General features: G+C 50.7%; 2 protein-coding genes across 2 annotated transcripts; one reads left to right on the top strand and one right to left on the bottom strand.

The window, feature by feature from the left end:
• The first annotated feature begins 215 nt into the window (after positions 1-215).
• On the top strand, positions 216-15,955 carry CLSTN3 (calsyntenin 3). The gene is made up of 18 exons (XM_054183147.1): positions 216-411; positions 3,124-3,246; positions 4,213-4,408; positions 4,884-5,092; positions 5,391-5,540; positions 6,221-6,406; positions 6,873-7,142; positions 7,702-7,814; positions 7,896-8,058; positions 9,205-9,261; positions 10,052-10,209; positions 10,392-10,540; positions 11,013-11,239; positions 12,346-12,516; positions 13,117-13,262; positions 13,394-13,529; positions 15,038-15,255; positions 15,340-15,955. The coding sequence occupies exons 1-18, from the start codon at positions 297-299 to the stop codon at positions 15,508-15,510; spliced, it is 2,958 nt and encodes a 985-aa protein (XP_054039122.1). The 5' UTR covers positions 216-296; the 3' UTR covers positions 15,511-15,955.
• A 181-nt stretch (positions 15,956-16,136) lies between these two features.
• On the bottom strand, positions 16,137-24,106 carry LOC128901274 (solute carrier family 25 member 36-like). The gene is made up of 7 exons (XM_054183157.1): positions 23,960-24,106; positions 19,779-19,955; positions 19,225-19,302; positions 18,818-18,918; positions 18,138-18,204; positions 17,655-17,938; positions 16,137-17,555 (listed from the first exon to the last, which is right to left on the bottom strand). The coding sequence occupies exons 1-7, from the start codon at positions 24,082-24,084 to the stop codon at positions 17,356-17,358; spliced, it is 1,032 nt and encodes a 343-aa protein (XP_054039132.1). The 5' UTR covers positions 24,085-24,106; the 3' UTR covers positions 16,137-17,355.
• Between the last annotated feature and the right edge of the window lie 785 nt (positions 24,107-24,891).

Below are 24,891 nucleotides of genomic sequence, written 5' to 3' on the forward strand. Positions count from 1 at the left end.
CGCCCGCCCCCCCCCCCCCCCCCCCGCCCCGCAGCACCTGGCGCGGCGGCCCCGCGCATTGGCTGCCGACCCCCCCCCCACTCCTCGTGCCCGTGACGTCATGCTGCAGTGTCGGGGCGGGGCCGGGCGTGGAGCGGAGCGGGGAGCGCGGAGGTACCGCGCCGTCCCTGCGCGCCGCCGACGCTGCCGCGGGAGCGAGGGCGTGGGCCGGGCCGGGCCGGGCCGGGCAGGGCCGAGCTGGGCTGGGCACGGCACGGCACGGCCGCCCCCGCCGCTGTCCGGTAGCCCCGTGCGGGATGGGACCCGCCGCCGCCGTGATGGGCGACCCTCGGCCCCGCATCACCGCCGCCGCCGTCCTCCTCCCTCTCCTCTGCCTCTGCGCCGCGCTGCCCGGCGGCGCCTCCAACAAAGGTGAGCGGCGGAGCGCGGCGGGCACGGTCCCCCGGCGGCGGCGGGGCCGGGGGTGCGGCGGGACGCCCCGCTGGCAGCCTGCGGCCGCCCCCCGCGGCGGGGCTTGATGGGGCGCGTTGGCGGCGGCTCATCCATCCGCTCCCGCCGTGTCCGTGCGGATCCGCGCCGCCCGGCCCCGTCGCCCGGCACGTTTGTGTCGGGGGATCTCCGCCGTCCTCCGGCGGCTCCGGCTTGGTTTGCCCCTTCGGGCGCCTTCATCGCATGCCCTCCTCTCTACTTTCTCCATCTGTCTCCTGCCGCCGCGTTTTTCTCCATTCTTTCCTCTCCTTTTGGCGTTCCCCTCGCGTTTTCCCCTTTTCCACCCACTTGTCTTGCTTTTGTTTCAGTTATTGCTGCGTGGATGTAGCTTTCCTCCCCTTCCTTAGCATGCCGAGGGAGAATGTGTTGCTGCTTCTCCACAGACCCCTGGTGGTCTCCAAAACACATCCCCTGTCTCCGTGTTCCAATTCTAGTTCCTCCATCTACAATCTGTCAATAGGAATTATTGTACATTTATGTTTTAACCTTGCAGGTCGCTTATATACAACAGTATTTTATATGCTAAATATGTAAAAAAAAAAATAATCCCTAAAGCTACAGCTGTAACGTTCTGCATGCAGATGTTCTTTGAACACGTAAGAGCGATGGAGAAAGATGTAGGTTTCTAGATCTGTGGCTGTAGACACAGGCGTGAGAAATTCACCCCAGGGGAGTCAGTGCGTCAATAATCTGACAGGGTGGGAGTATCTGAAAACATGCAAGGGGCTCGGGGGTCATCAGGGAATGTGACACCTTGGGGTGCTTTCTGTGCTTTGAGGACGTCGGGCTACAGGGTGGGTGCAATGCTGACATTGGCGGGGGCATTTATTTGTGCTGCTCCGGTGCCAAGGGGCCCAGTGGCGAGGCAGGGCCCCTTACGCTCTGGCTTTTCTCTCTCCTTTGTGAATTTACACTCTGAAACATCTCCCCACCTTTGGCAAATTATTTTAGATTTGTGGGAGATTTCTTGGAGCCCATATCCTAAAAATATTCCCCAAATGTTTTTCTGAACAGGAACTCATTTCCCAAGAAATCAGATTGGTGATTCCCAAGTTGCAGGTGGATGCAGCAAAGGATTTATCTCTCTACCACCAGCTTGTTACCCCAGCAACAGGGCATATCTGCCGTTTGTAGCTATGGATTCCCACCTCGGTGGTGTGGCACATGGACTAGAGCCGCCACAGGGTAGAACCTGGTGGGGGCAATGGAGGGGTGGGGTGAAACGTGGGCACTTGCACACAAGAGAGGATTCCACCTGCATGCCGAGCAGGATGGATGTTTCTCTGGATTTCCTACGCAATGCTTTATAATCTTAATCAATACGGTGAGGGAGAAATGCCAACCCACGCTCTTCACTGCTACGCCAGGCTGGGTCTGCCCGCTCTGCCCTGCTGGCGCGTCCCCGTTCTGACCAGTCCCCTTGTCTGCTGGCCCACCGCCCGGCTCCGGCGGCATCCCCTAGCCCCGATTTGCACAAGTGCTGGGTTGTAAAGGGGTACCGTCCCTTTTGAGTCCACACGTCACGCCATGCCGGTGATGGTTTTGGAGGATATTGTGCTGCAGAGGATGAATTCACGTCTTGGAAGTAGCGCCCTTGAGGGGAAGGGCTCTGGATGCTGCTCCCCACCAGCTCTGAGCCACGCTGTGCTCAAAGTATTGCTGGGTTGTAATAAATCTTGGTCTCCAGGGGGTGGGAGAGTGGGGGATTATCTGGGAATGGGGGTTGTAACTAGGCCATGTAATATAATCTCTGAGGCCCATTTGGCAGGGAGTGGGCATGGGGGAGGGGGTTTTAATTTGTAACGATTTTTCTTCTCTCTCTCCTCCTCTCCCCTCCCCTTCCCTCCCCCACCGCCACCCCCCCTCACCCCTTTATTTCTCCCTTTTCCCTGCCCCGGAGCCTGTGCGATAAAGATTAATTTGCTATTTCTGGGCCTGTGACATTTTTCAGAGCCTCCTGCTGGCTGCTGCCTCCGTGCCAAGCCTGGCTGGGCTCCAGCCAACGGGATTAGCAAGGAGGGGCCAAGGGAATATGGTGCTCGCCATGGAGCGGGGAAGGAAGGAGCGAGGGACTCTCAGAGTAGGTTGTTGTATGCGCAGGATGGCTGGCCGAACGTGTACCTGGGTACGTGTGTGTAGATCCTGGGCCTTAGTCCAGAGGATGAGAGGCCTAAGTGATAATGGCTGCACGCAAGACTTGTCCCCTGGGGACACCCCAGGGGAAGACGTATCCTGGATCCTTTAATTATGGCTTCAGCGAGCTAGAGGATTTACCATTTGGAATCTGTCTCCAGAATCAGGCTACTTCTACCTCTTAATTTCATTTTTTGTAAGCACTCCGGCTTTCCTGGGCACCCAGATGCCTCTCCACATATTTCTAATAAAATAGGAATGAGGAGGCCAGAAGGAACACGTTGTTTCTGATGAGGTCTCCCAAGAGCTACCTAAAGCAGCACTGAAGAAAGAGAACTTCTTCCTCCCAGCCTATTTTAGACTTCTCTATTTCCAGAGAAGAAGGTGGGGAGGGGTGGTTGTTACCTGCCACTGGATGATATTCTGCGCTTTTCCTCCTGGCTCTGTCACTGGCGGCTAATACATTCCTGTCCTCCATCCCTTACCCCAAATCCTCCTCAGCAAACAAGCACAAACCCTGGATTGAAGCTGAGTATCAGGGCATCGTCATGGAGAACGACAACACGGTCCTGCTCAACCCGCCGCTATTTGCACTGGACAAAGATGCTCCACTGCGCTATGCAGGTAGGTGGGCGACAGCTCTGGGAAGGGTGGGAGGCAGGGAGAGACTTGTGAAGGGGCAGAGACAGGGTGACGTTCCTCCCCGTGCTGGATTCCAGGTCTCTCCAGGAAACGATCACCTCCAGACCTTGTTCTGGAGGAGGTCCCCAGTGAAGTCTGGAGGCAATTTGGGCACGGCTTGATTTAGGATGCCGTGAGCGGTTGCCTTAGGGAGAGAAGCCGAGGGTGGAGCCAGCTACTTTTTGACGCAGTTCTGCTATTTCCAAAGATCACATGCACGGCTCTGTGTCTGTGAGCGCTGGAGAGGGCTGGTAGGGCACACTTCGTTGGCAGCGCTGCAGCCCCTCGCAGTAAGCACAAATCCCTGAAACTACAGAGGAGGCTTTAGGAGGGTTGTATTCCTGGTACTTGCTTAGGCTGCGCCTGGAGCTTCCTCGTGCATCCTCCCTCAGCTTCGGGAGAGGAGGAGTCGCCCCTTGTGAGCTGAACTTTAGGATTTAGGTGACCCTATCTGCGGTTCCCTGTGGTACTGTGCACATCCTGCATATGTGGGTGGATGAGACATCATGGATCTTCATGCTCTGCCTATCTGCGGTATATGCCCTGTTTTGCCTCCCTGAGGGATGCAGAGGAGAAAGCAGGTGCTCCCTCAGTCCGGTGGCTGTGTAGCACTAGTAAATCCAGCTCGAGCCTTGTAACCTCTAATCTTTCTTGACGTTGGTCAAGACTCCTTCTTGCCGTGGGAGTAGTCTCCAGTAGAGGGCAATCTGCACCGTTAATGGCTGTAAGAGAAGGCTGGAGGAACTCCTAGGGAACCAAAAATTGCTTGAAATGAGAGGTGATAATGAGGGAGAAAGGAGAGTGTAAGTTAGAAAGGAAGAAGATATGGGAGAGGGAGGCAAAGGGGCGTAATGTGCTCTCCTCAGTCCTTCTCTTTCTCCCCTTCCTCTCTGCCTTTGTGGGTACCAGGTGAAATCTGTGGCTTCAGGATCCATGGGGCAGGGGTGCCTTTTGAAGCTGTGATCCTGGACAAAGCCACAGGTGAGGGGCTGATCCGGGCCAAGGAGCCAGTGGATTGTGAAGCACATAAGGAGCACACATTCACCATCCAGGCTTATGACTGTGGAGAGGGACCTGATGGAGCAAATACCAAGAAATCACACAAGTAAGTCCATGCAGTCATTGCTGCATATTGCAATATGCGATCTGTCACAGAAACACAAATGAAAATTGCTGTGGGAATGCTTCCTTTAGCCAGGAGTGTTTTTCTCAAGCCTTGATACTATAACTCAACACGTTAATAAAATCCAAAGAGAAATGTTCACTGACTGAGTCACATGAGTGAATACAGTAGAAATGAGGGCTGCTTGACAGTTGTGTCTAAGAGTGGTGGTTTATGTTCCTGCACATAGGCAGGAGGTCCAGATTACATTATCATTCCTTTTGCTCTTTCCCTGGGGTGGGAAATACATTGTCCACGCCCCTGTGTGCCAGCATTGCAGGTCTCTTTCCTTGTCCTTGTTTTTTGACGGCTGGAAATCAGACCGGTGCACTTTACGGGGGGTGACTTACACTGAAATGTAGGTGGTGTGTGGCTCCAAATCAGCCGATCTGTTCTTATTGATGTCTCTCCGCATCAGGGCCACGGTGCACGTTCGAGTAAACGACGTGAATGAGTTTGCTCCTGTCTTTGTGGAAAAGTTGTATCGTGTGGCAGTGACTGAGGGAAAGCTGTACGACCGCATCTTGCGTGTGGAGGCCATTGATGGAGACTGCTCGCCACAGTACAGCCAGATCTGTTACTACGAGATCCTGACCCCCAACATTCCCTTTCTCATTGACAATGATGGTAAGAATCTGCACCTAACCGTGAGCACGTCACTCCCCCTTTCCTGCTTTTCTCCCTCTCTGCCCAGTCCCATTTGCTACATGAACTTTCTAGCACTGCTGATCTATCTCTCCTGCTGCTGAGACGCAGCAGCCATTTTGTGGGATGCCGTAGCTTGTTACAGAGTTGTACTGGAAGGGGGACTCAGCCCCTTTTTGGATGTTTTTGTAGTTGATCAAAAACGAGAGTGATTTCTAGAAGGGACATCTTTGAGGAGACCGTCCTTCCTCTCCCTTGATCCCATTGTTTTGCTAACCAGGGAACATTGAGAACACGGAGAAGCTGCAGTACAGTGGAGATCGTCTCTACAAATTCACGGTGACAGCCTATGACTGTGGAAAGAAGCGGGCTTCTGATGATGCTGAAGTGGAAATCCAGGTGAAACCCACCTGCAAGCCCAGCTGGCAGGGTATGAAACCTCCAAACACAGTTACGTCTTCTCTTTGCTTTTGCGGAGCTACTACTCATTGCAAATGTTTGTATTCACGCATATAAATTTGTGTATACACTGAACCATGGTTCAGTTCTGGCACCAACCCATCAGTCCCATCTAAGGGGGTGCAGCAGACACCAAAGTCTGTTGCAAAGCCACAGAAAGGCAATTCTAATTTCTATTCAATTCAATTCTAAATTCTAACTTTGAAGAATCATTCCTTGGATTACTGTGAGCTACTCTGTATTCGATTCGGCTCATAGACTGTATTCAATGCAGATTGTTTTCAGGGCTGCTCATCTTGAGGGTATTTGGCTTTCCTAGAGGTGGTGTATGTCTATGGGTTCACCTTAGTCAATAGAATTAGGGGATCAACACAGCTAAATATCTGCTTTGCCCAATGAGAGAGGTTGACAATCCAAGGAGTGATGCTACACTGGTACTAGCTGTACAAGATGAGAATATGGACCCTGTGCTTCTAGGAAATCTTCCCTTGCACTGATGCCAGCTGCATAAAGCTGTCTTTTCCACATGGAAAGGGCCAAAAAATCTCTGTTTCTGGGCTAGTCTATAGATGCCGCTTGCGTGTGTGCCAAATGGTCTGGCCTTGGGTCCTTGGCAGGACCTAACCCATGTCTTGCACTCTTCTTCATTAGGCTGGAACAAGAGGATTGAGTACACCCCGGGAGCAGGCAGCCTCGCGCTCTTCCCCAGCATTCACCTGGAGACCTGTGATGAGCCCCTGTGGAACATCCAGGCCACGGTGGAGCTGCAGACAAACCACGTGGCCAAGGGCTGTGACCGGGATAACTACTCCGAGAAGTCACTACGCAAACTCTGTGGTGAATCGCTTCTTTCCTGGGCTGGGGGCAGCTGTGGCACAGCACCCTGCCCCTTCCCTTGGAGGGCTTCGCAGTGGTAGCTCTGTGCCTCACACAGCGGAGGCGCTGGGGGACACGTTCCTCACATCTGCTGTGGTCAGCAGGGCTGGGAGGACACCTAACTCACATGCTGCGTTGAGGGGCAGCGGGCACCATATTTACACAGGGCTCCCCGTGCTTTCCTTGCTGGGAAGCCAGAGGTTTCTGTGCATTGCCCCAGTACGCAGAGTCCGTGGGACTTCCCTCAGCACAGATGGAAAAGTCACCATCTTTCCCCAGATAGGAGAAGGCCTATAGGCAACTCCTCCTCTCCCTCTGCTCTTGGACTTTACAACGAGCCCTCTAGCATCCTCTTCATCTGTTCCCTGGTTCTCAGGCTCCTTATTCTCCCATGCTGACATTCCTGAACTCCTTCTCTTCTTGGTAGGTGCTGCCTCAGGAGAGATTGACCTGCTGCCGGTGCCTGGCCCCACGGCGAACTGGACCGCGCGGCTCTCGGTGCACTACAGCCAGGACAGCAGCCTCATCTACTGGTTCAATGGCAGCCAGGCTGCCCAGGTGCCTGTGATGAATGGGCCAAACGCCCATGAGGGGCTGAGCGACCACTTCACCCTGTCTGTATGGATGAAGCATGCCGTGGTGCCTGGCAAAGGCAGGCGGGAAGAGGAGACGGTGATCTGCAGTACGGTGCAGAGCGGTGAGACGCTTTTCCTGGGGTGGCGACACTTGTACTCACTGCCTCTAAGTTGTTAGAAGGGAGCATAGAATCATGGAACGGTTAGAGTTGGAAGGGACCTTAAAGATCATCCAGTTCCAACCCCCCTGCCCTGGGCAGGGACACCTCCCACTAGACCAGGCTGCTCAAAGCCCCATCCAGCCTGGCCTTGAACACTTCCAGGGATGGGGCATCCACAGCTTCCCTGGGCAACCTGTTCCAGTGCCTCACCACCCTCACAGTAAAGAATTTCTTCCTAATATCCAATCTAAATCTTCCCTCTTTCAGTTTAAAACCGTTACCCCTCGTGATTGTCCCTGCAGGGGGAAATCCCTTGTGTTCCAGAGTGGGACCTGGGCAGGGGTCCATCCTTAGGAACACAGCTTCTTCAGGTGTTGCTTTTTCTGGGAGCAGCAGTCAAGCCCACGGGGAGCCCGCGGTGCTGAGTGCCATTAGTGCAGGCTAGTGCATGCCTCTGGGCTGTGGCTAGTGAGACTGCTGTGAGGTGTGAGATGTAACTCCCTGCACTTGCCCCTGGCAGAGGATGGCTACTCGCATTACTCCCTGGCTGTGCACGGCTGCCGGATTGCTTTCCTCTACTGGCCGTTGCTGGAAAGTGCAAGGCCTGTGAAATTCCTCTGGAAGCTTGAGCAGGTGAGGAAGCAGTTTTGCCTCTTCCCCATGTCCCTTCTCCGTCTGCCCTCTGCTGATCCCTTCCTCTGCTGTCTGCCGTAGGTCTGTGATGATGAATGGCACCATTATGCCCTCAACCTGGAGTTCCCCACTGTCACGCTCTACGTGGATGGCGTCTCTTATGACCCTGCCCTCATCCATGACAATGGCCTCATTCATCCCCCACGGCAGGAGCCCTCGCTCATGATTGGAGCCTGCTGGACCGGTGAGTGCCCACTCCCTGAACCAGGCTCTTCCCGTATGGGGAACAAGGGAGTGGAGGGAGAGACAGATGAGGTGAAAGAAACACCACCCAATACTAAATGATACAAACCACATTGCAGTCATAGTGCTTCCTCGGCACCAAAGCCAGTGTGGCTTCTTCCTTCCTTACGGACGGAGCCAGCAGGCCACACTAATAATAGCTCAGGGACAAGTGTCAATGGCAGCTTCGTGGACAACAGCAGTACAACGTGCGACGGATAACCAGCTTTCAGGCAGAGGGGAGTTGAAACTCCGTACCTCATTCAGGCGTGGGCCTTTCTATCAAAGCGTTTCACCAGAAAACAGGCAGTACTATTTGTGCTGCTGGTTGTATTGATGGGGATTTCTGTGTCTGGAGGCTCTATATGAAGAAGTCACAAATCATTCTGTAGAGGAATTGGGTTGGAGGACAAAGATCGGGTTAGGAACATAGTTAAGCCACTACCAGATTAAAACCCGTTCTGTGGAGATGTAAGGCTGTATATCCCAAGCCTTTCAGTTCTTCTGCAAGACTGAAGCAGGACAGAACTAAAGGAACTTGCCCGCTGCTTGCCTTCACTCCCGCAGAAATTTCTAGCAAGATAAAAAGATTTTATCTTTATTTTTTTTTAATCTTTTATCAAAGATTTCCTTACTGTAGTACTGCTTCTCCCAGGTCAGGGATCTTCCCATAGCTCTGTGCTCTCAATGGGCCTTTTGCAACCAACAAATATTAATCAGCTTGTGATACCCTCCTGGAACCGTCTGAGTTTCAAAGGGATGTTGAGAACATGGCTTGTTGCGAAAATGGCTAGGACCGTGTTCCATAAATGGGAATCAATTAGTTCCCCAAACAGATATCATTGGGAAAGGAGGAAAAAAACCCACCCTGTACTTTCTTCCTTGTATCAGTTACTCATCCTACAGTCTCACCATCCCTTCGTGAGAGGGACTCTGCGCTCTTTCATCTGTGATGTGCTGTCTCTAGGGCTGAAGGGTGCACTGCTTGGCACGGGACTCCAGAGCTGTTCTTTTGGACTGGCCAATACACTTGTATAGATACTTGCCTGACCCTGTAATTACCCTCTTCCAATGCCTTATTGCTTGTCTGAATGTTCTTCTTTTGCAGAGGAGAAAAACAAAGAGAAAATCAAAGGAAACGAGAGCTACACTGATACTCTGCAGGGTAGGGGAAAGAAAGAAGACGGTTCTCTTCCTCTCTTCACCGTGCATGACTATCACTTCTTGCATGGTGCCTTCCTCATACAGCTCCCCCAATCCTGTCCTGCCACCTCCCACCATCTTGGGAGGAAACCCCTTATTTGGCGGATTGGTCCTTGATACCTTGATATCTGTGGAGCATGAAAAGGCTGATAGGAGGACTACAGCCTGCTTTGAGAGATGCGGTATGCTTTTCATGTGGAGAAACGAGTCCTCATGCCTGATCATTAAAGTTGGTCTCTGAAGAACACAATAGCCATTAGAGACATCAGGAGATGTCACCTCATCCCTAACTATCTATGGAACGTATAGTTTCTTTTAAAAGCCCTCACAGGAAGCAGAGTGAGAAGGGGACAAGAAATTGTTTCCATCTGGCATTCAGCAGTCTGGCAGAAACTTCCCTACCCTACCCACCGTTCACTGCCCTAGTCTTTCTGTTGGTCTGTTTTTCTTGCTTCCCCGCATCTGGAATTCAAAAAATTGTCATCTCCTTACTTCAGCATCCCCCCGTCTTCTTGTTGTCTTTGCTTTTCCATGTCCTGTGCACCCCTCTGTCTCTCTCTAGCCCCCCTTAACATCTATACGTCCCTCACACTGTTGCTTTTGTTGTCCTGGCTTTTCCATGCCCCGTGCACCCCTCTGTCTCTCTCTTACCTCCCTTAACATCTGTATGTCCCTCACACTGTTGCCTTTGTTGGTTTTGCTCTCTTCCTCGCCATGTCTCTCACACCCTCCACCTCCCATGTTTCCCTCAGGAGATCCTCTGTCGATACACCACTACTTCCATGGTTACTTGGCTGGCTTCACTGTGCGCCCTGGTAGCTTGGAGAGCCGGGAGGTTATTGAATGCCTGTATGCCTGCCGTGAGGGGCTTGATTACAGTGACTTCGACAGTCTGGGCAAAGGGATGAAGGTATGCCCATCTGCCCAGCTTGCATGGGTCTCCTCCACTCTCCTCCCCAACCTCGCTTCCCAGGACTTTGCCTGCTCCCCCACCTCAGACAATGACCCGCCTTTCTCCTTTGTGTCTCTCTCAGCCTGGATTCTTGGCATTTGCCAAGGAACCCTGAGTATTTTCTTCTCTTCCACCTGTAGGTTCATGTGAATCCTTCTCAGTCCCTGCTCACCTTGGAGGGTGACGATGTGGAAACCTTCAACCACGCAATCCAGCACGTGGCTTACATGAATTCACTGCGCTTTGCTACCCCTGGAGTCCGGCCACTCAGACTCACCACTACTGTCAAGTGAGTGGACAAAGCAGTACCTGCGGCTGACTTCAGCAAGAGGGTTACCTCTCTTCTGAATAAAATTACACTCCCTCACCTTGTATTTTAATTCTAATTGATGCTCTCGAAACGGGTAAAAGTATTCGTGAAAATCAATATTAAAGTATCCAATATCCAATTGGATACTGTAATACTGGGTCCTGGGGTCTATGCAGGCAGCAGGACTTCTACCTTCACTCATGGTGTTCCAGGCATGTGGGCTGGTTTTAATTCTCTCTGTGGTGTGTGGATGTGACCAAGTCACCTGCAACCCAGTGATGTTATCCGTACCACACCTCTCTGTCTTGCACAGCAGGCTACAGGGCAGCTTTAGGAAGACTACCAGAAGAAGGATATTCCCTTCGCTGGCAGTAATGGGCAGGAGGTGTTCTTGTACAATGTTGCTGGTGGAAGCTTGGGCCAACTGATGCTTTCTACGTCTCTCCTTCAGGTGCTTCAGTGAAGAGTCCTGTGTCTCGATTCCTGATGTGGAAGGTTACGTTGTGGTGCTACAGCCTGATGCCCCCCAGATCCTGTTGAGTGGCAATGCCCACTTTGCTCATCCTGCGTCAGACTTTGAGGGTCCCGATGGGGTCCCCCTGTTCCCCAACCTCCAGATCACCTGCTCTATTTCTCACCAGGTGGAGGCCAAGAAGGATGAGAACTGGCATGGTACCGGTGAGTGGAGCACAGGGCGAGGTGTAAGAGACAAACTGGAAAGACCTACAAGAGTCGCTGTCCTGCAGAGGAAGTACAGCCCCTCATTACAACCAAAATAGGAGAGAGTTTACAAATTTAGAAGCAAGGCACATTGTCTGTCAATATGTAGGCTAATCGGTTCTTATCCCTTTCTGCTCCTCCCTGTACTTTTTCTATCCACACAGTTCCTTTGCCTCACTCTCTCCTCCTCCTTTCCCAGGCTGCTCATTCCTAATCCCTTTTACATTTTACCTACATTTTTTTACTTACATTTCCCTTTATTAGATGGATGTCCTGCCTGTTACCCTCTCTGCTCCTGCCCTTACTCAGCCTACTCCCGCTTCCTTCTCTCCTGCTTTTCTTATTTCTCGCCCCCTTCCATCTCTTCCTGCATCACTTCTTAATACCCGTGAATTCCCCAGTTGGTTTCCTCACACCGTATAATATCTTGTCCCTCAATTTCTCTCCATCATCCTCAGGTTGTTTCTCTGTACTCTGTGCTCTACACGTCCTTTCGCTTCTTTCATATCTCTTCTGGTAATGGGATTTTTTGCTCATAGATTTTTGTTTAGCAGCTTTGCCTTTTCTCATACGGCGATGAGTTTCTTGACTTAGAGCAGGTTGGTCTCAGCCCCACTGACAGCAGTTAGTCACTGAACGTGGTTGCCATTTTAAAGAAGATAAGATCTCAACCACGGTAACCAGCAGTCCTGAGACGGGAAAAGTTTTCAAAAGCACTCAGGGTCTGGGAACGTGTGATAAGAGTTGTTCCTAATTTGCACATTGTCATTGTCAATAGAGTCCTTACAGCCAAGATGTGTTATCACGAACCAGTCTGATAATAATATGTTGTTCCAAAATAAAGTGAGTTTATTATGTGCATAAATAATGTCATTAGAAGCAGGGGGACTCCTCCAGCAAGTAATTAGTCTGACAGTGATTTTACTCAAGGTCAGTGCTAACCAGAGAAAGAGAAGCCATGTATGATGTGAGCACTTTTAAGTGGGTACCACCCTGAGTAACTCCTGCCTTCACTGATGGCTGTCTGGCTTTCTGGCCCTGTCTTCTTTCCGTTTACATCTCAGTGACAGACACACGAATGTCAGATGAGATTGTGCACAACCTGGATGGCTGCGAGATCTCATTGGTAGGAGATGACTTGGACCCAGAGAGGGAGTATCTGCTCCTGGACGGGGCACTGCTGCAGCAGCGGGGCCTGGAGCTTGTCAACACCTCTGCCTACCTGACCATCACAGGTACGTCTTCTCCTTGGCCACAGCTGTCTAATTACGCCTCTCACTGCCTGTCAGGCATCGCTGGGAGAAGCGCTTAACCCCATGTTAGAGATGTGTTGGTGTACATTGTGAGGCTCTGAGATGTAACCATTTGTTGACTCCTGGGTTTTGGAAGTCCCGGGCCATTTCCTTAGGCAGATGGCTCCTCCTCCAGCACACAATAGTAGGGCATAGTGTCTGAGCTCTCACCCAGGCTTGTATTGCTCCTCTTGACTTAACTCCTTGGCGTTTGGTGTTCTCAGGTGTCAGCAGCATTTTGCGTGACATGACTGGGGGGACAGCACATCCCACAGGCTGTGGACTAGTACAACACTGTTGTACTCTCCAGAACTTAACAAGGCTGATGCTCTTCATTGTTCCTTCCCTTCCACTTGTTTTACCAATGCAACCAGGGATTCCATCAGGTCTTTTGGAGCCAACTCCATCTCTGCTCCCTTCCTAAAATTAATGAACCTAGCTTTGCCTTGGATTCCTCTATAGCTCCTAGTTACTACAGGGTTATGATGCCAGATGACTTTGCAGCAGGAGCTTCCTCATCCCACCCCAATTCTCTCATTTCAGGCGTGGAGAGTATTGCGGTTTACGAGGAAATACTACGCCAGGTCTCATACCACATCAACCATGGCGCTGCTCTTTATGAAAGGAAGTTTCATCTGTCCTGCACTGAGATGAATGGACGCTACTCCAGCAATGAGTTTACTGTTGAGGTACAAGATTGATTCATGCACGTATCGGTGCTTGTGCATGCGTGGAGAGGACGTGGTGGACGGGAATGCACACAAGGTAGAATGTGCTGTGAACACAGGGCCGAGTCTCTCTCACTCCGGTCTTTCTGCAGGTGAATGTCCTCCACAACATGAACCGAGCTGCTCATCCTAACCATATTCTGAGTTCTCAGCAGTTCATGCATCGAGGCCATCATTTACCTCCAGAGCTATCTGGGCACAGTTTGGCAAGCACTCATAACAACCCAAGTACGTAACACTATCTTTTGGGTTTATTCCTTTAGGTCAGGATGCTGATTTTCCGATATCCTGGTAGAACCTATGGCAGAGGATTCCTTTCAGGCTCCCTATACCCCTGTTACTGAGATCTCGCTATACTGTCCTGTCCCACTTGTCATTAGCAAATGGACTGCAGTCTGTATCAAACTGTAGTTTAGAGCTTGGTGCAACAATTCTCCTCTTGGTGTGTTGTTTTCTTGATGTGGAAACAGTCTGAAAGCTATACCTGAGAAGGTCTAAAAAGAACAACTGTAAGCTGGTATGATTTCATTTGTTCACCTTGCAAAGGTGCCATGCAGGCTTGGATAATGTAAAGTCAGAAAGAAACTTCAACAGCAGGAGAGAAACAAGAGAGTCAAGACTGCCACTGCTCTAAACGAAGAGATGGGACTAGGTGGTGGTCAGCAAGGCAGAAAAATGTAGGAGATGGCACCACACAGCCAAGAGGACGATTCTTGCCCCCAAAACAGAGGAGAGAGAAGCCTGAAAGCTAGACTAGAGTTTGGATTTGTTGGTTTGTGCTGGCAGCCCCGTGCCACAAGCATGGCCGCAATCCAGTTGGCTCCTCCTAGGCTGTGAAAGCTCTAAGACTGTTAGAGAGGACCCTGTGTTGGTTTTGGCCCCCTGTTGTAGGGAACATGGAAAGCATCTTTGGTGCTAGCTTTTGCCACAGCTTCCTGCAGCAGCTGATCCCAAGCTGGTCCAGTCCTGCAGCTGGGGGGACAGCCTATATATGTGCTAGGAGAGCACCAAAAACCAGCCTTTGCCACTCCCGTCCCCAGCTCTGCCCCATCGCAGCAGAAAAGGAAGAGTTGTTCCTGCTGTACAGAACTGCACAGAACAAATCCATGGAGGGCCTGGATAGATTTTGCAGGGAAGTGGGTTATCTGGGAAGTCAAGGCTCAGCCTACAGGCCTACAACAAAGGCCTGGGAGTTGGGCTAAGGGTCTTAGGTGAACTTCAAGTTTTCTCCTGTGGACAAGCCAGGCTTTGGCCATGGTACTAATCAGAAGGCCATCATAGCCCTCCCCTTTGCCACATGTGCAAAAGCACACTTCTTTTGGCTTCCTTCTTTGCTGCTTGCACAGAAATCACACCCTCTGAAAATCATCCTTGTGCCCTTAGAGGCTCTCCCCAGCACACGTTTCTCCCTCCCAAGAGGGGGAGACAAATGGGTGCTGTGCAACATATTCTAGTGACTTCTGTAGATAAAGATGTGCAGACTCTACAAGCTGGGCTGACATCAGAGGACGCTTGGACCTAGGCATCCTGAAAGACGATGCAGGCCTCAAGCGAAGATACAGCAGCTGGAGGCAGGGACTGCCTGTGCCCAGGGGAGCAAGAAGAGTCAGGACATGTTCCTGCCTAGACCAAAAACCCAAGCTGTGCCCAGGAACCCCAGTTCCTGCAGGTCAGGTTGGAAATGCATGTTTCTGTGACAGACTCCAACCACGCCCTCTCATTTTCTTTCTCCAAAGTGGTCCCCAGCGCTGCCACAGTCATCATTGTGGTGTGCGTGGGCTTCCTGGCACTCATGGTGATCCTTGGCATCCTGCGCATCCACTCCCTGCACCGGCGGGGAGCAGGGCAAGAAGTCCCTGGGGCTGCTGAAGGGGGACACACAAGCACCGGAGGCAAAGAGAGCGACATGTTCTGGGATGACTCAGCCCTCACCATCATAGTCAACCCCATGGAGGTGAGGAGCAGCCACAGGGGCTGGGGCTGGGTGGGCAGCTGGGTTGCCGGATCCTTCTCCTTACCCCATGTCTCACATCCCCAGTCCTACCAGAGCTGCCAGGAGAGGGCAGCAGAGAGCGGCGAGGGCAGAGCTAGTGAGGGCATGGAGGACGAAGATGACAGCACCGACTCAGAGACACCCGACTCCCCGGACAGCAATGACATAGATGACCGACACATCATCGGCAAAAGCGACGGGCCTCACTGCTACTAGGAGCTTTAAAACACCAGTCCAATGGATTCCCCCCCAAAAAACATATGGCTGGAAGGAGGAGGTGTCTTACTTTTAACTTCTTCCTTCCCCCACCGTGTACACACGCGCTCCTCCCTCATCTGTCATTTCTGCCTCCCATGTTCCTTCATATTCTGCCATCCTCATTGTGGACATTCCCCACATTACTGACTCCCCCATCTGGCTCTCTAGAAACATGTGTTAGGGCACTTGCACACGACAGTGCCACAGTTCAAACTATGATGAGGAAGGAGAGGCTCGGAAGGAGCAGAAATTTGAAAGGAGAAGCCAGCCATAGGGCTCAGAGTGGGGTCTCTCACAACCCCTCCCCAGATATTATATATATATATTGTATATTTTTTCAATGTTGTCGTTTGAGGTTTATTCTCGTTCCATGCAAAAAAAAAAAACAAAAAAAAACCACAACACAAAAACCACTGCAGCTTGTGTCGCTTTGTAAAACTGTCGATACTCCTAAACTAAATGAATGAAGGTAAGAAGGATGAGGAAACAAACTGGATTTTAAAATAAATGGATTTCAAATAAAATATTCAGGGCTTCTGCAGTTTTTCACTATAAGCAGGGAAATAAACAGTCAGTGTAGCCTCTAATGTGAAACTGGAGATTGTCCAGAGCATGTATTTACTGAAATTACTGCCTTATGTCGGGGAAGGGTTACATTTTTTAGCATATGTGTTGGAACATGAAAAAACACATCATCCCTGATGCTACCCCCCTGCCTTTCTGAAAGTCAAAATACTCTTTGAAATCACAATGTAGCCTTCCCCTGAACACAGGGCTAGGAACCCACAAAGGAACGGAAGGCATCGCAGCCTGTCACAGGCAAGTGTAACACATGCAGCAAACTGAGTTCTTGATTACAGAAAAAAAATAAGGCTCTTCCCATACACTTCGTGTATTATCAATAGAAACAGGCCAAATCCTCTGCTTGGTACATCTTTTCATCTGATCCACTTTCTTTACCAGCAAAAAAGAGCATATTTTTCCACCAGGGGTTCCAGCCTGAGAGAACGAGGTGTCCTCTTTCTGTTGGGAATGGAGGGAATGGAAACAACAGATATTGGCAAAGCATGGCTATAAGCCCAATAGCATGAGTTGTTAGGGTAGTGCTTCATAGCAGGTTGTGCTGCTTCCCTTGACCTACTTTGATTATTCAGACCCTGCAAGACAAAAATTGCAGCTGCCTGACGCGTCTCAGGGCAATGGCTGCAACATATTAAGGACCCAAAGGAAGATTCTGCAATAGGACATTTGCTGGTAGCCAAGGTTGAGAAATCCTCCTTAGAGGCAGGAAGGCAGCACAGTAGGTGAGAGTGGAAGAGCACCTTGGAGGGCACGAAAGCTCTCAGCGCAAGACCTCTGCCTGCTGCAGTTCTCTCAGATGTCTCAGCTCTAGCCTGTCTTTGTGTCCAACTGTGTCCATGCATGGTTGTTATTGGGTCCAAAAGAAGTGAACATGCGGGGGCTGTCTAAGATACTTTTACGCTTTCTCCTTTGCCTCCTTTCCAGTAAGTTCCATGCCCTTGTTTCATGCAGGGAGCTTACAGCAGGCAATATCAAACCAGTGCCCTGACATCTTGCAGCACCAGAATAATTCAAGTCTCCAGAAAGAAGAAAGGCTACATTGTGCACATTGGAGCCAAAAGTTTTGCACAAAATAGTCTTATATCCTGAGAATCCTACGCCTGACCCAGTTCTCATACGTGATGAAAAGCACCACCTCTCAGAGCACAGAAAAAGACCAAGTCTCAGGACCATGAGGTCTCTGTGTCTCTACAGCAGCCTCAGCCAGGTGCTACAGCGTGCTTACAAGGTAGAAGAGGCCAAATGTACGATAAGTTCATAGGTAGCCATCATGATAGCTGTGTTTGGGATCTGGCGGATCAAGTGAGCCAGGAGCCCTCGGTATAAAGCCAAGGGTCCCTCTTCATGGACCACAAGCTGCAGAGTCTGTACAAAGGAACGGTATCGTGACCCTTCTTCTCGCAACCGTGTCCGAATGACCTCTGGAAAGACAAAAAGGGAAGTGATATCAGCAGACTGATCCTACAGGCATGGCATCTCCCATTGAGGGGAACGGAAGCAAGGAGAGTGGATCCACTCACCATGTGGATATGCAATGCAGGAAGCACATGTTTTGGAGACAGCAGCAGCTCCCATTAGTCCAAAGAAATCATGGCCGTTTGGTGAAAGCGTGAGTGGTGGGGAAAGGGAAGGATGGCTGTTTCTCAGATGCTGTTTCAGTGATTCATAGATGACGAAGTGTATGATGGTCTCTGACACTCCAGCATAGGAGGCAGTGATACCACGGTAAAATCCACGAAGGCCTTCAGTGCGGTAGACATGCATGGCACACTGGAGAGCATTGCTGGCCATCTCTCCCTTCGCCCTGTAAAGAGGAAGAAGGGTTAGAATGGCATACTGCTCCACTGACCTAAAACGCTGCTGTGAACGCAACTGTGTTGACTCTTCCCTAGCACGCCTGAAGACCTATGTTCTGATGGCGAGTCACAGACCGCTACCCAACCCCACCCCCAAACCAGTCCTGGTTTGACATGGACTGGTTCTGTATTGCTAGTCTGCCTTACCTGGCTTCCAGCTGCATTCTGGTTTTCACTAACCAGATAGGGTTGGTGAGTGTGGCAGAGGCAACGCCTGGAGAAGAGAAGAGGAAGACAGCCATGAGCACTAGGATCACACTGACAGTTTGTGAGGAGGTGCTTATCTATCAGCTCTCTGAATTCTGCTTGGCAAGCTGCAGACATTTGCAATTTGAGAATGACCTTGAGCTCCCATGGGAGAAGAGACATTTAGGGCAGACTATTTGATTCTCCTCCTCCCTCATTCCAGCCTTTGTCTGGTGGTAATTAGCTCCTCTGCCTCCAACATAACCCTACTACAGGTCCTGGTGTTACAAAGAGGCAGGAAACAACAGGATAAACTTGCAAGAGTGGCAGATTTTGTTAGAGAACTGGGACATATCAAGAGAAATGATTCCGTGAGTGGTCTAAATTACTCACTGCCTCTTTTCCTGATAGCAGTGGAAGGGATAAAGACTAGATCCAAGGCTTGAAGAGATGAGCCTAAGAAGAATGAAGAGCGAGGAAATGTTTTGGTTACCCAAGGAATTCGCTGCTCCAGGTGTGGAGGAAGAAAACTTCAGAAGAGAGCAGGACTGATGGGAGCAGCAATGGGGTAGGAATAAAACCCATTTACGCTTACAGACAGAAGGACCCCTTGGCTCTGACTGGAGACAGAGGAGGCTCACCTGCACAGGCTGCTGATAGCATGTGTACTTTCTTGGACTCCGGTACGAGGACAGCATTGAGCCTCTCCTTAACACCAGAATAGGCAGCAAAATATATAGCCCTGGTTGGAAGGAAATACAGAAGAGGTTACAGCTTACCTATGAGGAGCAGATACAGCACTGCTGTGGTGTCTCACTCCAGCTTTTCTTACTCCCAGCACAGGTTTGTCTAATGTAACATCAGATACTATTTATACTAGGCCCACAGCAATCATCTCATCTTACAACTATGACCATAAGGTCCAGAAAACGTCTGTGTGAAGGCGTCCTGTGGAACAATGAGCACAAGGCCCAGATGCTTTCAGTATGTGAAGCAATAGCTGTCACAGTGTGTACAGCATGAGCTACCCTCAGGGAGCAGTACTCACCGGGAAGGAGCAACCCCAACAAGGTTTGGGCCCAGACCTCGGAACAGGGATCGCATGCCTTCCTTCTCAAGGATGTCCCTACAAAAGGAAACAAAGAGACAAATCAGCAGAATAACTAAGATGGGGGCTCTCCTGTTCCTCCTCCTTCTTCGTTCTTCAGTACTTCTGTAGCATTCTCTCCTCACATCCTGTGTTATCCTTTTTCTGCCCTACTCTCATTTTCTCTCCAACCACTTCTCCTCTCTCCTTCAGTCATTTCTTCCTATTCTTGCTGACACCACCACTCTGGGTCTGATCAAACCACTAGCTGAGAAATTCCTTACAGTCCCAAAAGCTGCCTTGCAGACTCAGAATTCAAAGCACAGATCAACCTGAGAGGTACATGTACCTGTGCTCTGATGAAATTTCCTACCGTACTTGGTTTCCAGAGCCTCAGCTCAAATGCTATCTTCATCTCTCTCTCTCTCTCTCTCTCCGCCCTCCCCTGGCCTCCACCCGATGGCCAAACCTTCGCCTCCCTGGTTCTAACGTGCACACTGCCCTATCCTACCCACCTCAGCAACCTGAGCACCCCAGGAGATGGTGGGCTGGGGTTCATCAGCCTCACACTCATCCCCGGCAGCTGTATCTCTGAGAGGCACAGAGGCCGCAGTGTCAGTTGGGATGACTGTAGACGCGTCTTCACCACTTCCAGGGGACATGTCAGGATGGCTCCAGCTGTGCCACCGCATCTAGGGGATAACAAGGGCATAACAGCACATGTAAGAACGACCCCTGTGTAGGAACAGGGCAATAATTCTGACCCTGTTCATCCACAACCTCTCCCCTCTAGGAGAGGGGGTTAGGTCTCCCAGCCCACGTCACACACGACCTCCTGCTCTGACATTGATTAACGTAATAACGGCTTAGCTTGGGACATCTCCTGGCAGCCTCACTCCGAAACCTCACTCAGTATTGGAGACAAACAGTTCCAAGTCCATAGGGACTCAGCAGTCCCTCAGCCCAAAGCTGCTGATCTTTGCATTCAGAATTTCCCAGAGCAAACATTTCTGCTGCCCAACCTCACTGCAATGCCTTCTGCTGAGATCACCCGGCACCGTGCCTCACACCTCCCCACAGCGGCATTGGCTCAGAGAGGGGCAGCAGCACAAAACCTCACCCACCCCTCAGCCTGCCTGTGTCTTCAACCCATAACCCATTCTGCCTCACATCTGCAAGGCCCTGCAAGCAAGATCTGTATCTTCTGCCAACAGACAGGCCCACCCCCAGCCTGACTTGGTTAATGAAAGAGGACCGTGACCTCCAGCAGACAGAAGCTATCTTTGGAACTCATGAACCATCACACCTCACGCTGAAAGGACACGTATCCCCTTTTTCCTTTTCTGCCACCCAGGCGTGAGTCAGAACCAGTATGTTCGGTTCTCAGCTTCTGCCCCTTCAGATCCTTTGACCGACAACTCTGTTCTTCTAGAGGATGCTCAGTACCCGAAAGACTGTTTAGAGATCAATTTGCAAAGCCATGCAAGAGGCTTTGATGAACAAACAGTTGTTCCTATCTGCTACAGCCAAACTTGCTTTGTTTCACAAGAGATGGAGGCTTAAAAAAAGGTCACTCCGGTCCAAAGAAAGAAAAGACAACCAAAGAACTACAAGGTATCAGTGACAGATAGATATCAGGGCAAATGAAGGCAAAATTGAACACAATCTAGTTGGAACAAACATTTTAAAATCAGCAGGCATAAAAAAACCTCATGGCCATGGGTATTAAAAATAGCTGATTGAGGAGACTTCATACCTACAGATTTAAATGCTTAAGAAATGTCAGGGAACTGGGGAAATATACTAGCCTAGAAGAGTTCAAATGTCTACCAGGACTTAAAAAAAAAAAGGTGTACGTGTAATAATTTATGCTGCTAAGGTTATATGGTTATATGACTTGAGATTCATGCCAGAAGAGAATTATGGAATCAGATCACTATAGACTTAATTAAAAGAGACTTTGTACTAATCAATGTTGGGGCAGGGGGTGGGGAAGCTATATATATGTTTTGTTTTTTTTTTTTTTAAATGGAAGTTACCAAACAAAAGCTGGATTCACAAAAGCAACTACAAAGATGTTACATACTTCAGTTTTGCAAAAAAGTGAGCTTGACATCTCACAAAACCACACTTAGAGCCTTAGCACTCTTCTACAGCTTAGTTGCTGAATGGATTAAAATCAGACCACAAAATCTCACAAAGAAGAAAAAAAAAAATAATACCAGCCCCACTCTTTCCCTGCCCTGAAACCAGTTGTCAGTAAAGAATGAAACAGCAAGAGACTAGGAAAATCGCTTCTAGACTAGACCTAACAATTTTCAATTTTTCCACCAACAGACAGGAGGTAACATTTCGCTCTTGGTAAAATCCAAGGGTAACAAAGATTGTCAGCAGTACTGAGCAAAGCTGCAACAACTGGTAAATAACGAAAAAACACATGGAACTGAGCAGAAACCAAGGGTCCTTACACTGGGCTTAAACAGACCGGTTTAACAAAACCAAAACCCTGAAGTCCTAACTCTAAAAGCAGGAACAAAAGCAATTCCTGCAAAATATGATGAAGAGCAGCAGTTTACAACTAGTACAACATGTACTCTCAGAGCAAAGCAGCGACAAAAAAAGCTAATTTGAAGAAGGCAGGTAATTCTACCTTAGAAAACAGTACTTGCCTCTAGATCTTGCTTTCACATTTTAAAAGGAAAACCGGAAAGTTTGAGGTGACAGAAAAAGAGGATTAGTTGACTGAAATACAAAAAACACTATTAACATTCTTTTCAATTATATGAAAAGGGTATGAGAACACGCACGGAGGTGACAAGGTTTACTGGTAATTCACTTTTTAGCCCCTACTTGGGCTAGACAAAAATTGAAATGGCTTGAAGATCTTAATTTAAGAATAGCGATGCTAGGTCAGACAAATCTGCAGTTAAACCAGGATTCTGCCTAGGACACAGGTGAATAAACATCACCTATGGAAGAATAGGAGAAATATCCATGTCCAGAACATTCTGCCAACTTCCTGCTATTTTCAGCGCAGGAATTTCCTCAGCCAGAAATGTTGCATTGCATTTAACAGCCTTCAACACATTCTTCTTCATTAATCTTTTAAAAATGCTTTCTGGACACATAAAAAGCTTTTACCCTCTAATATCCTGTGGCCAGGAGACCCACAGTTTCACTGCACACTGTGTTAAGAGCTATGTTTCATTTGATGGCCCCCAGTTCTCGTCACACTAGAAGATAAAGTGAACAACTGTTCTTTCATCAATGAGATGTGTTTCATTTGGTAAAACAATAATATCAACTATATACTGCAGCAATAACCTGAACTACTTATTCATCTCTTGGGTTTTAATTAATTGTAATTCAAGGATTAATGCTTAATGGGTGAGGACAGGATACAGGCTGACAAAGCTCCCACTAGCGACACTCCTGTCACCAGCCAAACTCTCATAGCTTTTCAGGAAACAAAGTGGAAAATGAGGATGAGGAAAAGCTTAAGAAAGCCAAGAAATATGAAAAAAAAATATATTAAGAAAAGCTAAGATGCAGTGACTATATAGTTCAAAGAATAACCTAATAAAAGAGAATAAGATATACAAAATAGCACTGGGAACAGAGAGGGCAAGTACATATAAGTAAAGATCAACATAACACAATAACTGCATTAGTGGCAGAAAAATGGAAATTTACTAAAGAAGAGCAATTAAATGACGTGTTTTATTGCACATGCTATACCGTGGACCACACTGTCACAGGGACTCTGACAGGCTGGTGGAATTTGGAAAGGGATTAGGTGGATGTCAAAGCAAGGGAGTTCTGCAGTTACTCAGCGAAGCCCGGCAGTATCTTCTACTTTAGGACATTATAAACTTGAAGCTCATTGCTTTGAGGCTTAAATGATAGATGTTCCTTAAAGAGAGGAAGAAACGCTGCATGAGAAGGAGCTGCTCAAGGGCACGCAGTGAATTCCCAGGCACTGCTGGGACCCCACACTCCCAGCGCCTGACTCACCAGGATCACCAGCCGCACTATTTAAAGCCAGAGAAGGCCACGCAGGAATCCCAGCCAGGCGATGACCGAGGCCTGGCCGCCCTCCCGAAGACATGGATGCTCCACCATTTGCCCCGCTGAAAGGGGCCTGGCGGCCCCTCACATTCCCCCTCTCCTTCCCTCGACCCCCATCCCCGGCAGGCTCCAGGCCGGATGAAAGCCCAGGCGAAGCCTCCCCCGCCGGGGACTCCCAGGGAGGCCTCCCCCTTCTCCCCATCCCGCTGGGCCATACATTCACCCTGCCTGCGCTGTACCAACTCCCCCACGTTAGGGCCCGTCCCAGCAACGAAAGCCCGGGTGAGGGGCGAGGCAGGGCCTCCCCTCCCCCGCCTCTCGGCCAGCAGGTGCCGGACCCGCGGCCCCACAGTCCCCGGCGCCAAGCGCGGCCGCAGGCCCGCCCGCGGGAAGCGGCGCTGCGGGCCGCCGCCGCCGCCACCGCCACCACCCCAGGCCTCGCTCCTGGGGGGCGAGCGGGCCGCGGCCAGGACGATCCGGGGCGGCGGCCGGAGGGAGACCCTGGCCCGGGAGCTGGCGAGAGCCCGGAGGTCCCCGGGAAGAGGGCGCCGCAGGGCCCGGGCCGACGCGGAGGAAGGGAAGGGGACGGGCCGTGGGCCCCGGCCGCCCCCGCACGGGAGCCACTCACCCTCCGGCGAGCAGGTGGAGCAGGGTGCTGTGCTCCGGCATGGCCCGGTGTTCTGCGCTTCCGCCCGCGCCGCCGCCGCCGCCACCCCGCGGGCCTCCGCCGGGCCCGCCCGCCGCCCCGCGCATTGGCTCCCGGCCGGACGGAGGAGGCGCCCGAGCGGCCGCGGGGCCGCGCCCGTCGGCGACGGAGGCGGCGGGAGGGGCGGGCCCGGGCACCGCAAGGCGGGAGGGATCCGTGGGGAAGGGGTCCTGCCGGGTTCTGCCGCTCACGGGGCCCTGCCCGCGGGGTCCCGGGGCCCGGCGGCCTCGCCTGTGGCGCCCCGGGGAGGGTGCCTCCCCCCCCTCCCCGTGCGTTCCCTGGGCTGAACCCAGGCAAAAGACGGCAAAATAATTTCTTTGAGGTCAGACCACGGGGAAGTGATGGGTCCAAGGGCAGAGCCTGGTCGTTCCTGACTCTCACCTTCGCTCAGTGGGACCACAGGTGCTTCCACTCATCATAGAACCATAGAACGTGTTGGGTTGGAAGGGACCTTTAAAGGTCATTCAGTCCAACCCCCCCCTGCAGTAAGCAGGGACACCTTCAACTAGATCAGATTGCTCAGAGCCTCATCAAGCCTGGCCTTGAATGTCTCCAGGGATGGCGCCTCCACCACCTCTCTGGGCAACCTGTTCCAGTGTCTCAGCACCGTCACTGTAAAGAACTTCTTCCTAATGTCTAATATGATGATGTTTGGGTTCATATGAAAACAGACCAATGTGTTTCAGACAAAAAAACCCAAACAACACACACTCAGAACAAATTAGACTTGTGATTTTGAAGTTTGAAGGCTTGGTATGTCAAAGATGGGGGAATATTCCGAACCCAAAGATCCTCTGTTGCTTTTGCAAATGCAAAGTTTCCAATGGTGTCAGAGTTCACAGAATATGATCTTC

This window comes from Rissa tridactyla, chromosome 1 (assembly GCF_028500815.1).
Source record: "Rissa tridactyla isolate bRisTri1 chromosome 1, bRisTri1.patW.cur.20221130, whole genome shotgun sequence".
NCBI lineage: Eukaryota > Metazoa > Chordata > Aves > Charadriiformes > Laridae > Rissa > Rissa tridactyla.

Bases quoted from the DNA above. Each gene is read 5' to 3' on its own strand.
- CLSTN3 (XM_054183147.1), top strand. From the start codon at position 297: ATGGGACCCGCCGCCGCCGTGATGGGCGACCCTCGGCCCCGCATCACC. The intron at 6,407-6,872 runs GTGAATCGCTTC...TCTTCTTGGTAG, and splicing joins GTCACTACGCAAACTCTGTG to GTGCTGCCTCAGGAGAGATT. The intron at 13,530-15,037 runs GTACGTAACACT...CTTTCTCCAAAG, and splicing joins AAGCACTCATAACAACCCAA to TGGTCCCCAGCGCTGCCACA.
- LOC128901274 (XM_054183157.1), bottom strand. From the start codon at position 24,084: ATGCGCGGGGCGGCGGGCGGGCCCGGCGGAGGCCCGCGGGGTGGCGGC. The intron at 18,919-19,224 runs GTGAGTACTGCT...CCTTCCAACCAG, and splicing joins GTTGGGGTTGCTCCTTCCCG to GGCTATATATTTTGCTGCCT. The intron at 18,205-18,817 runs GTGAGCCTCCTC...TCTCTTCTCCAG, and splicing joins GCTATCAGCAGCCTGTGCAG to GCGTTGCCTCTGCCACACTC.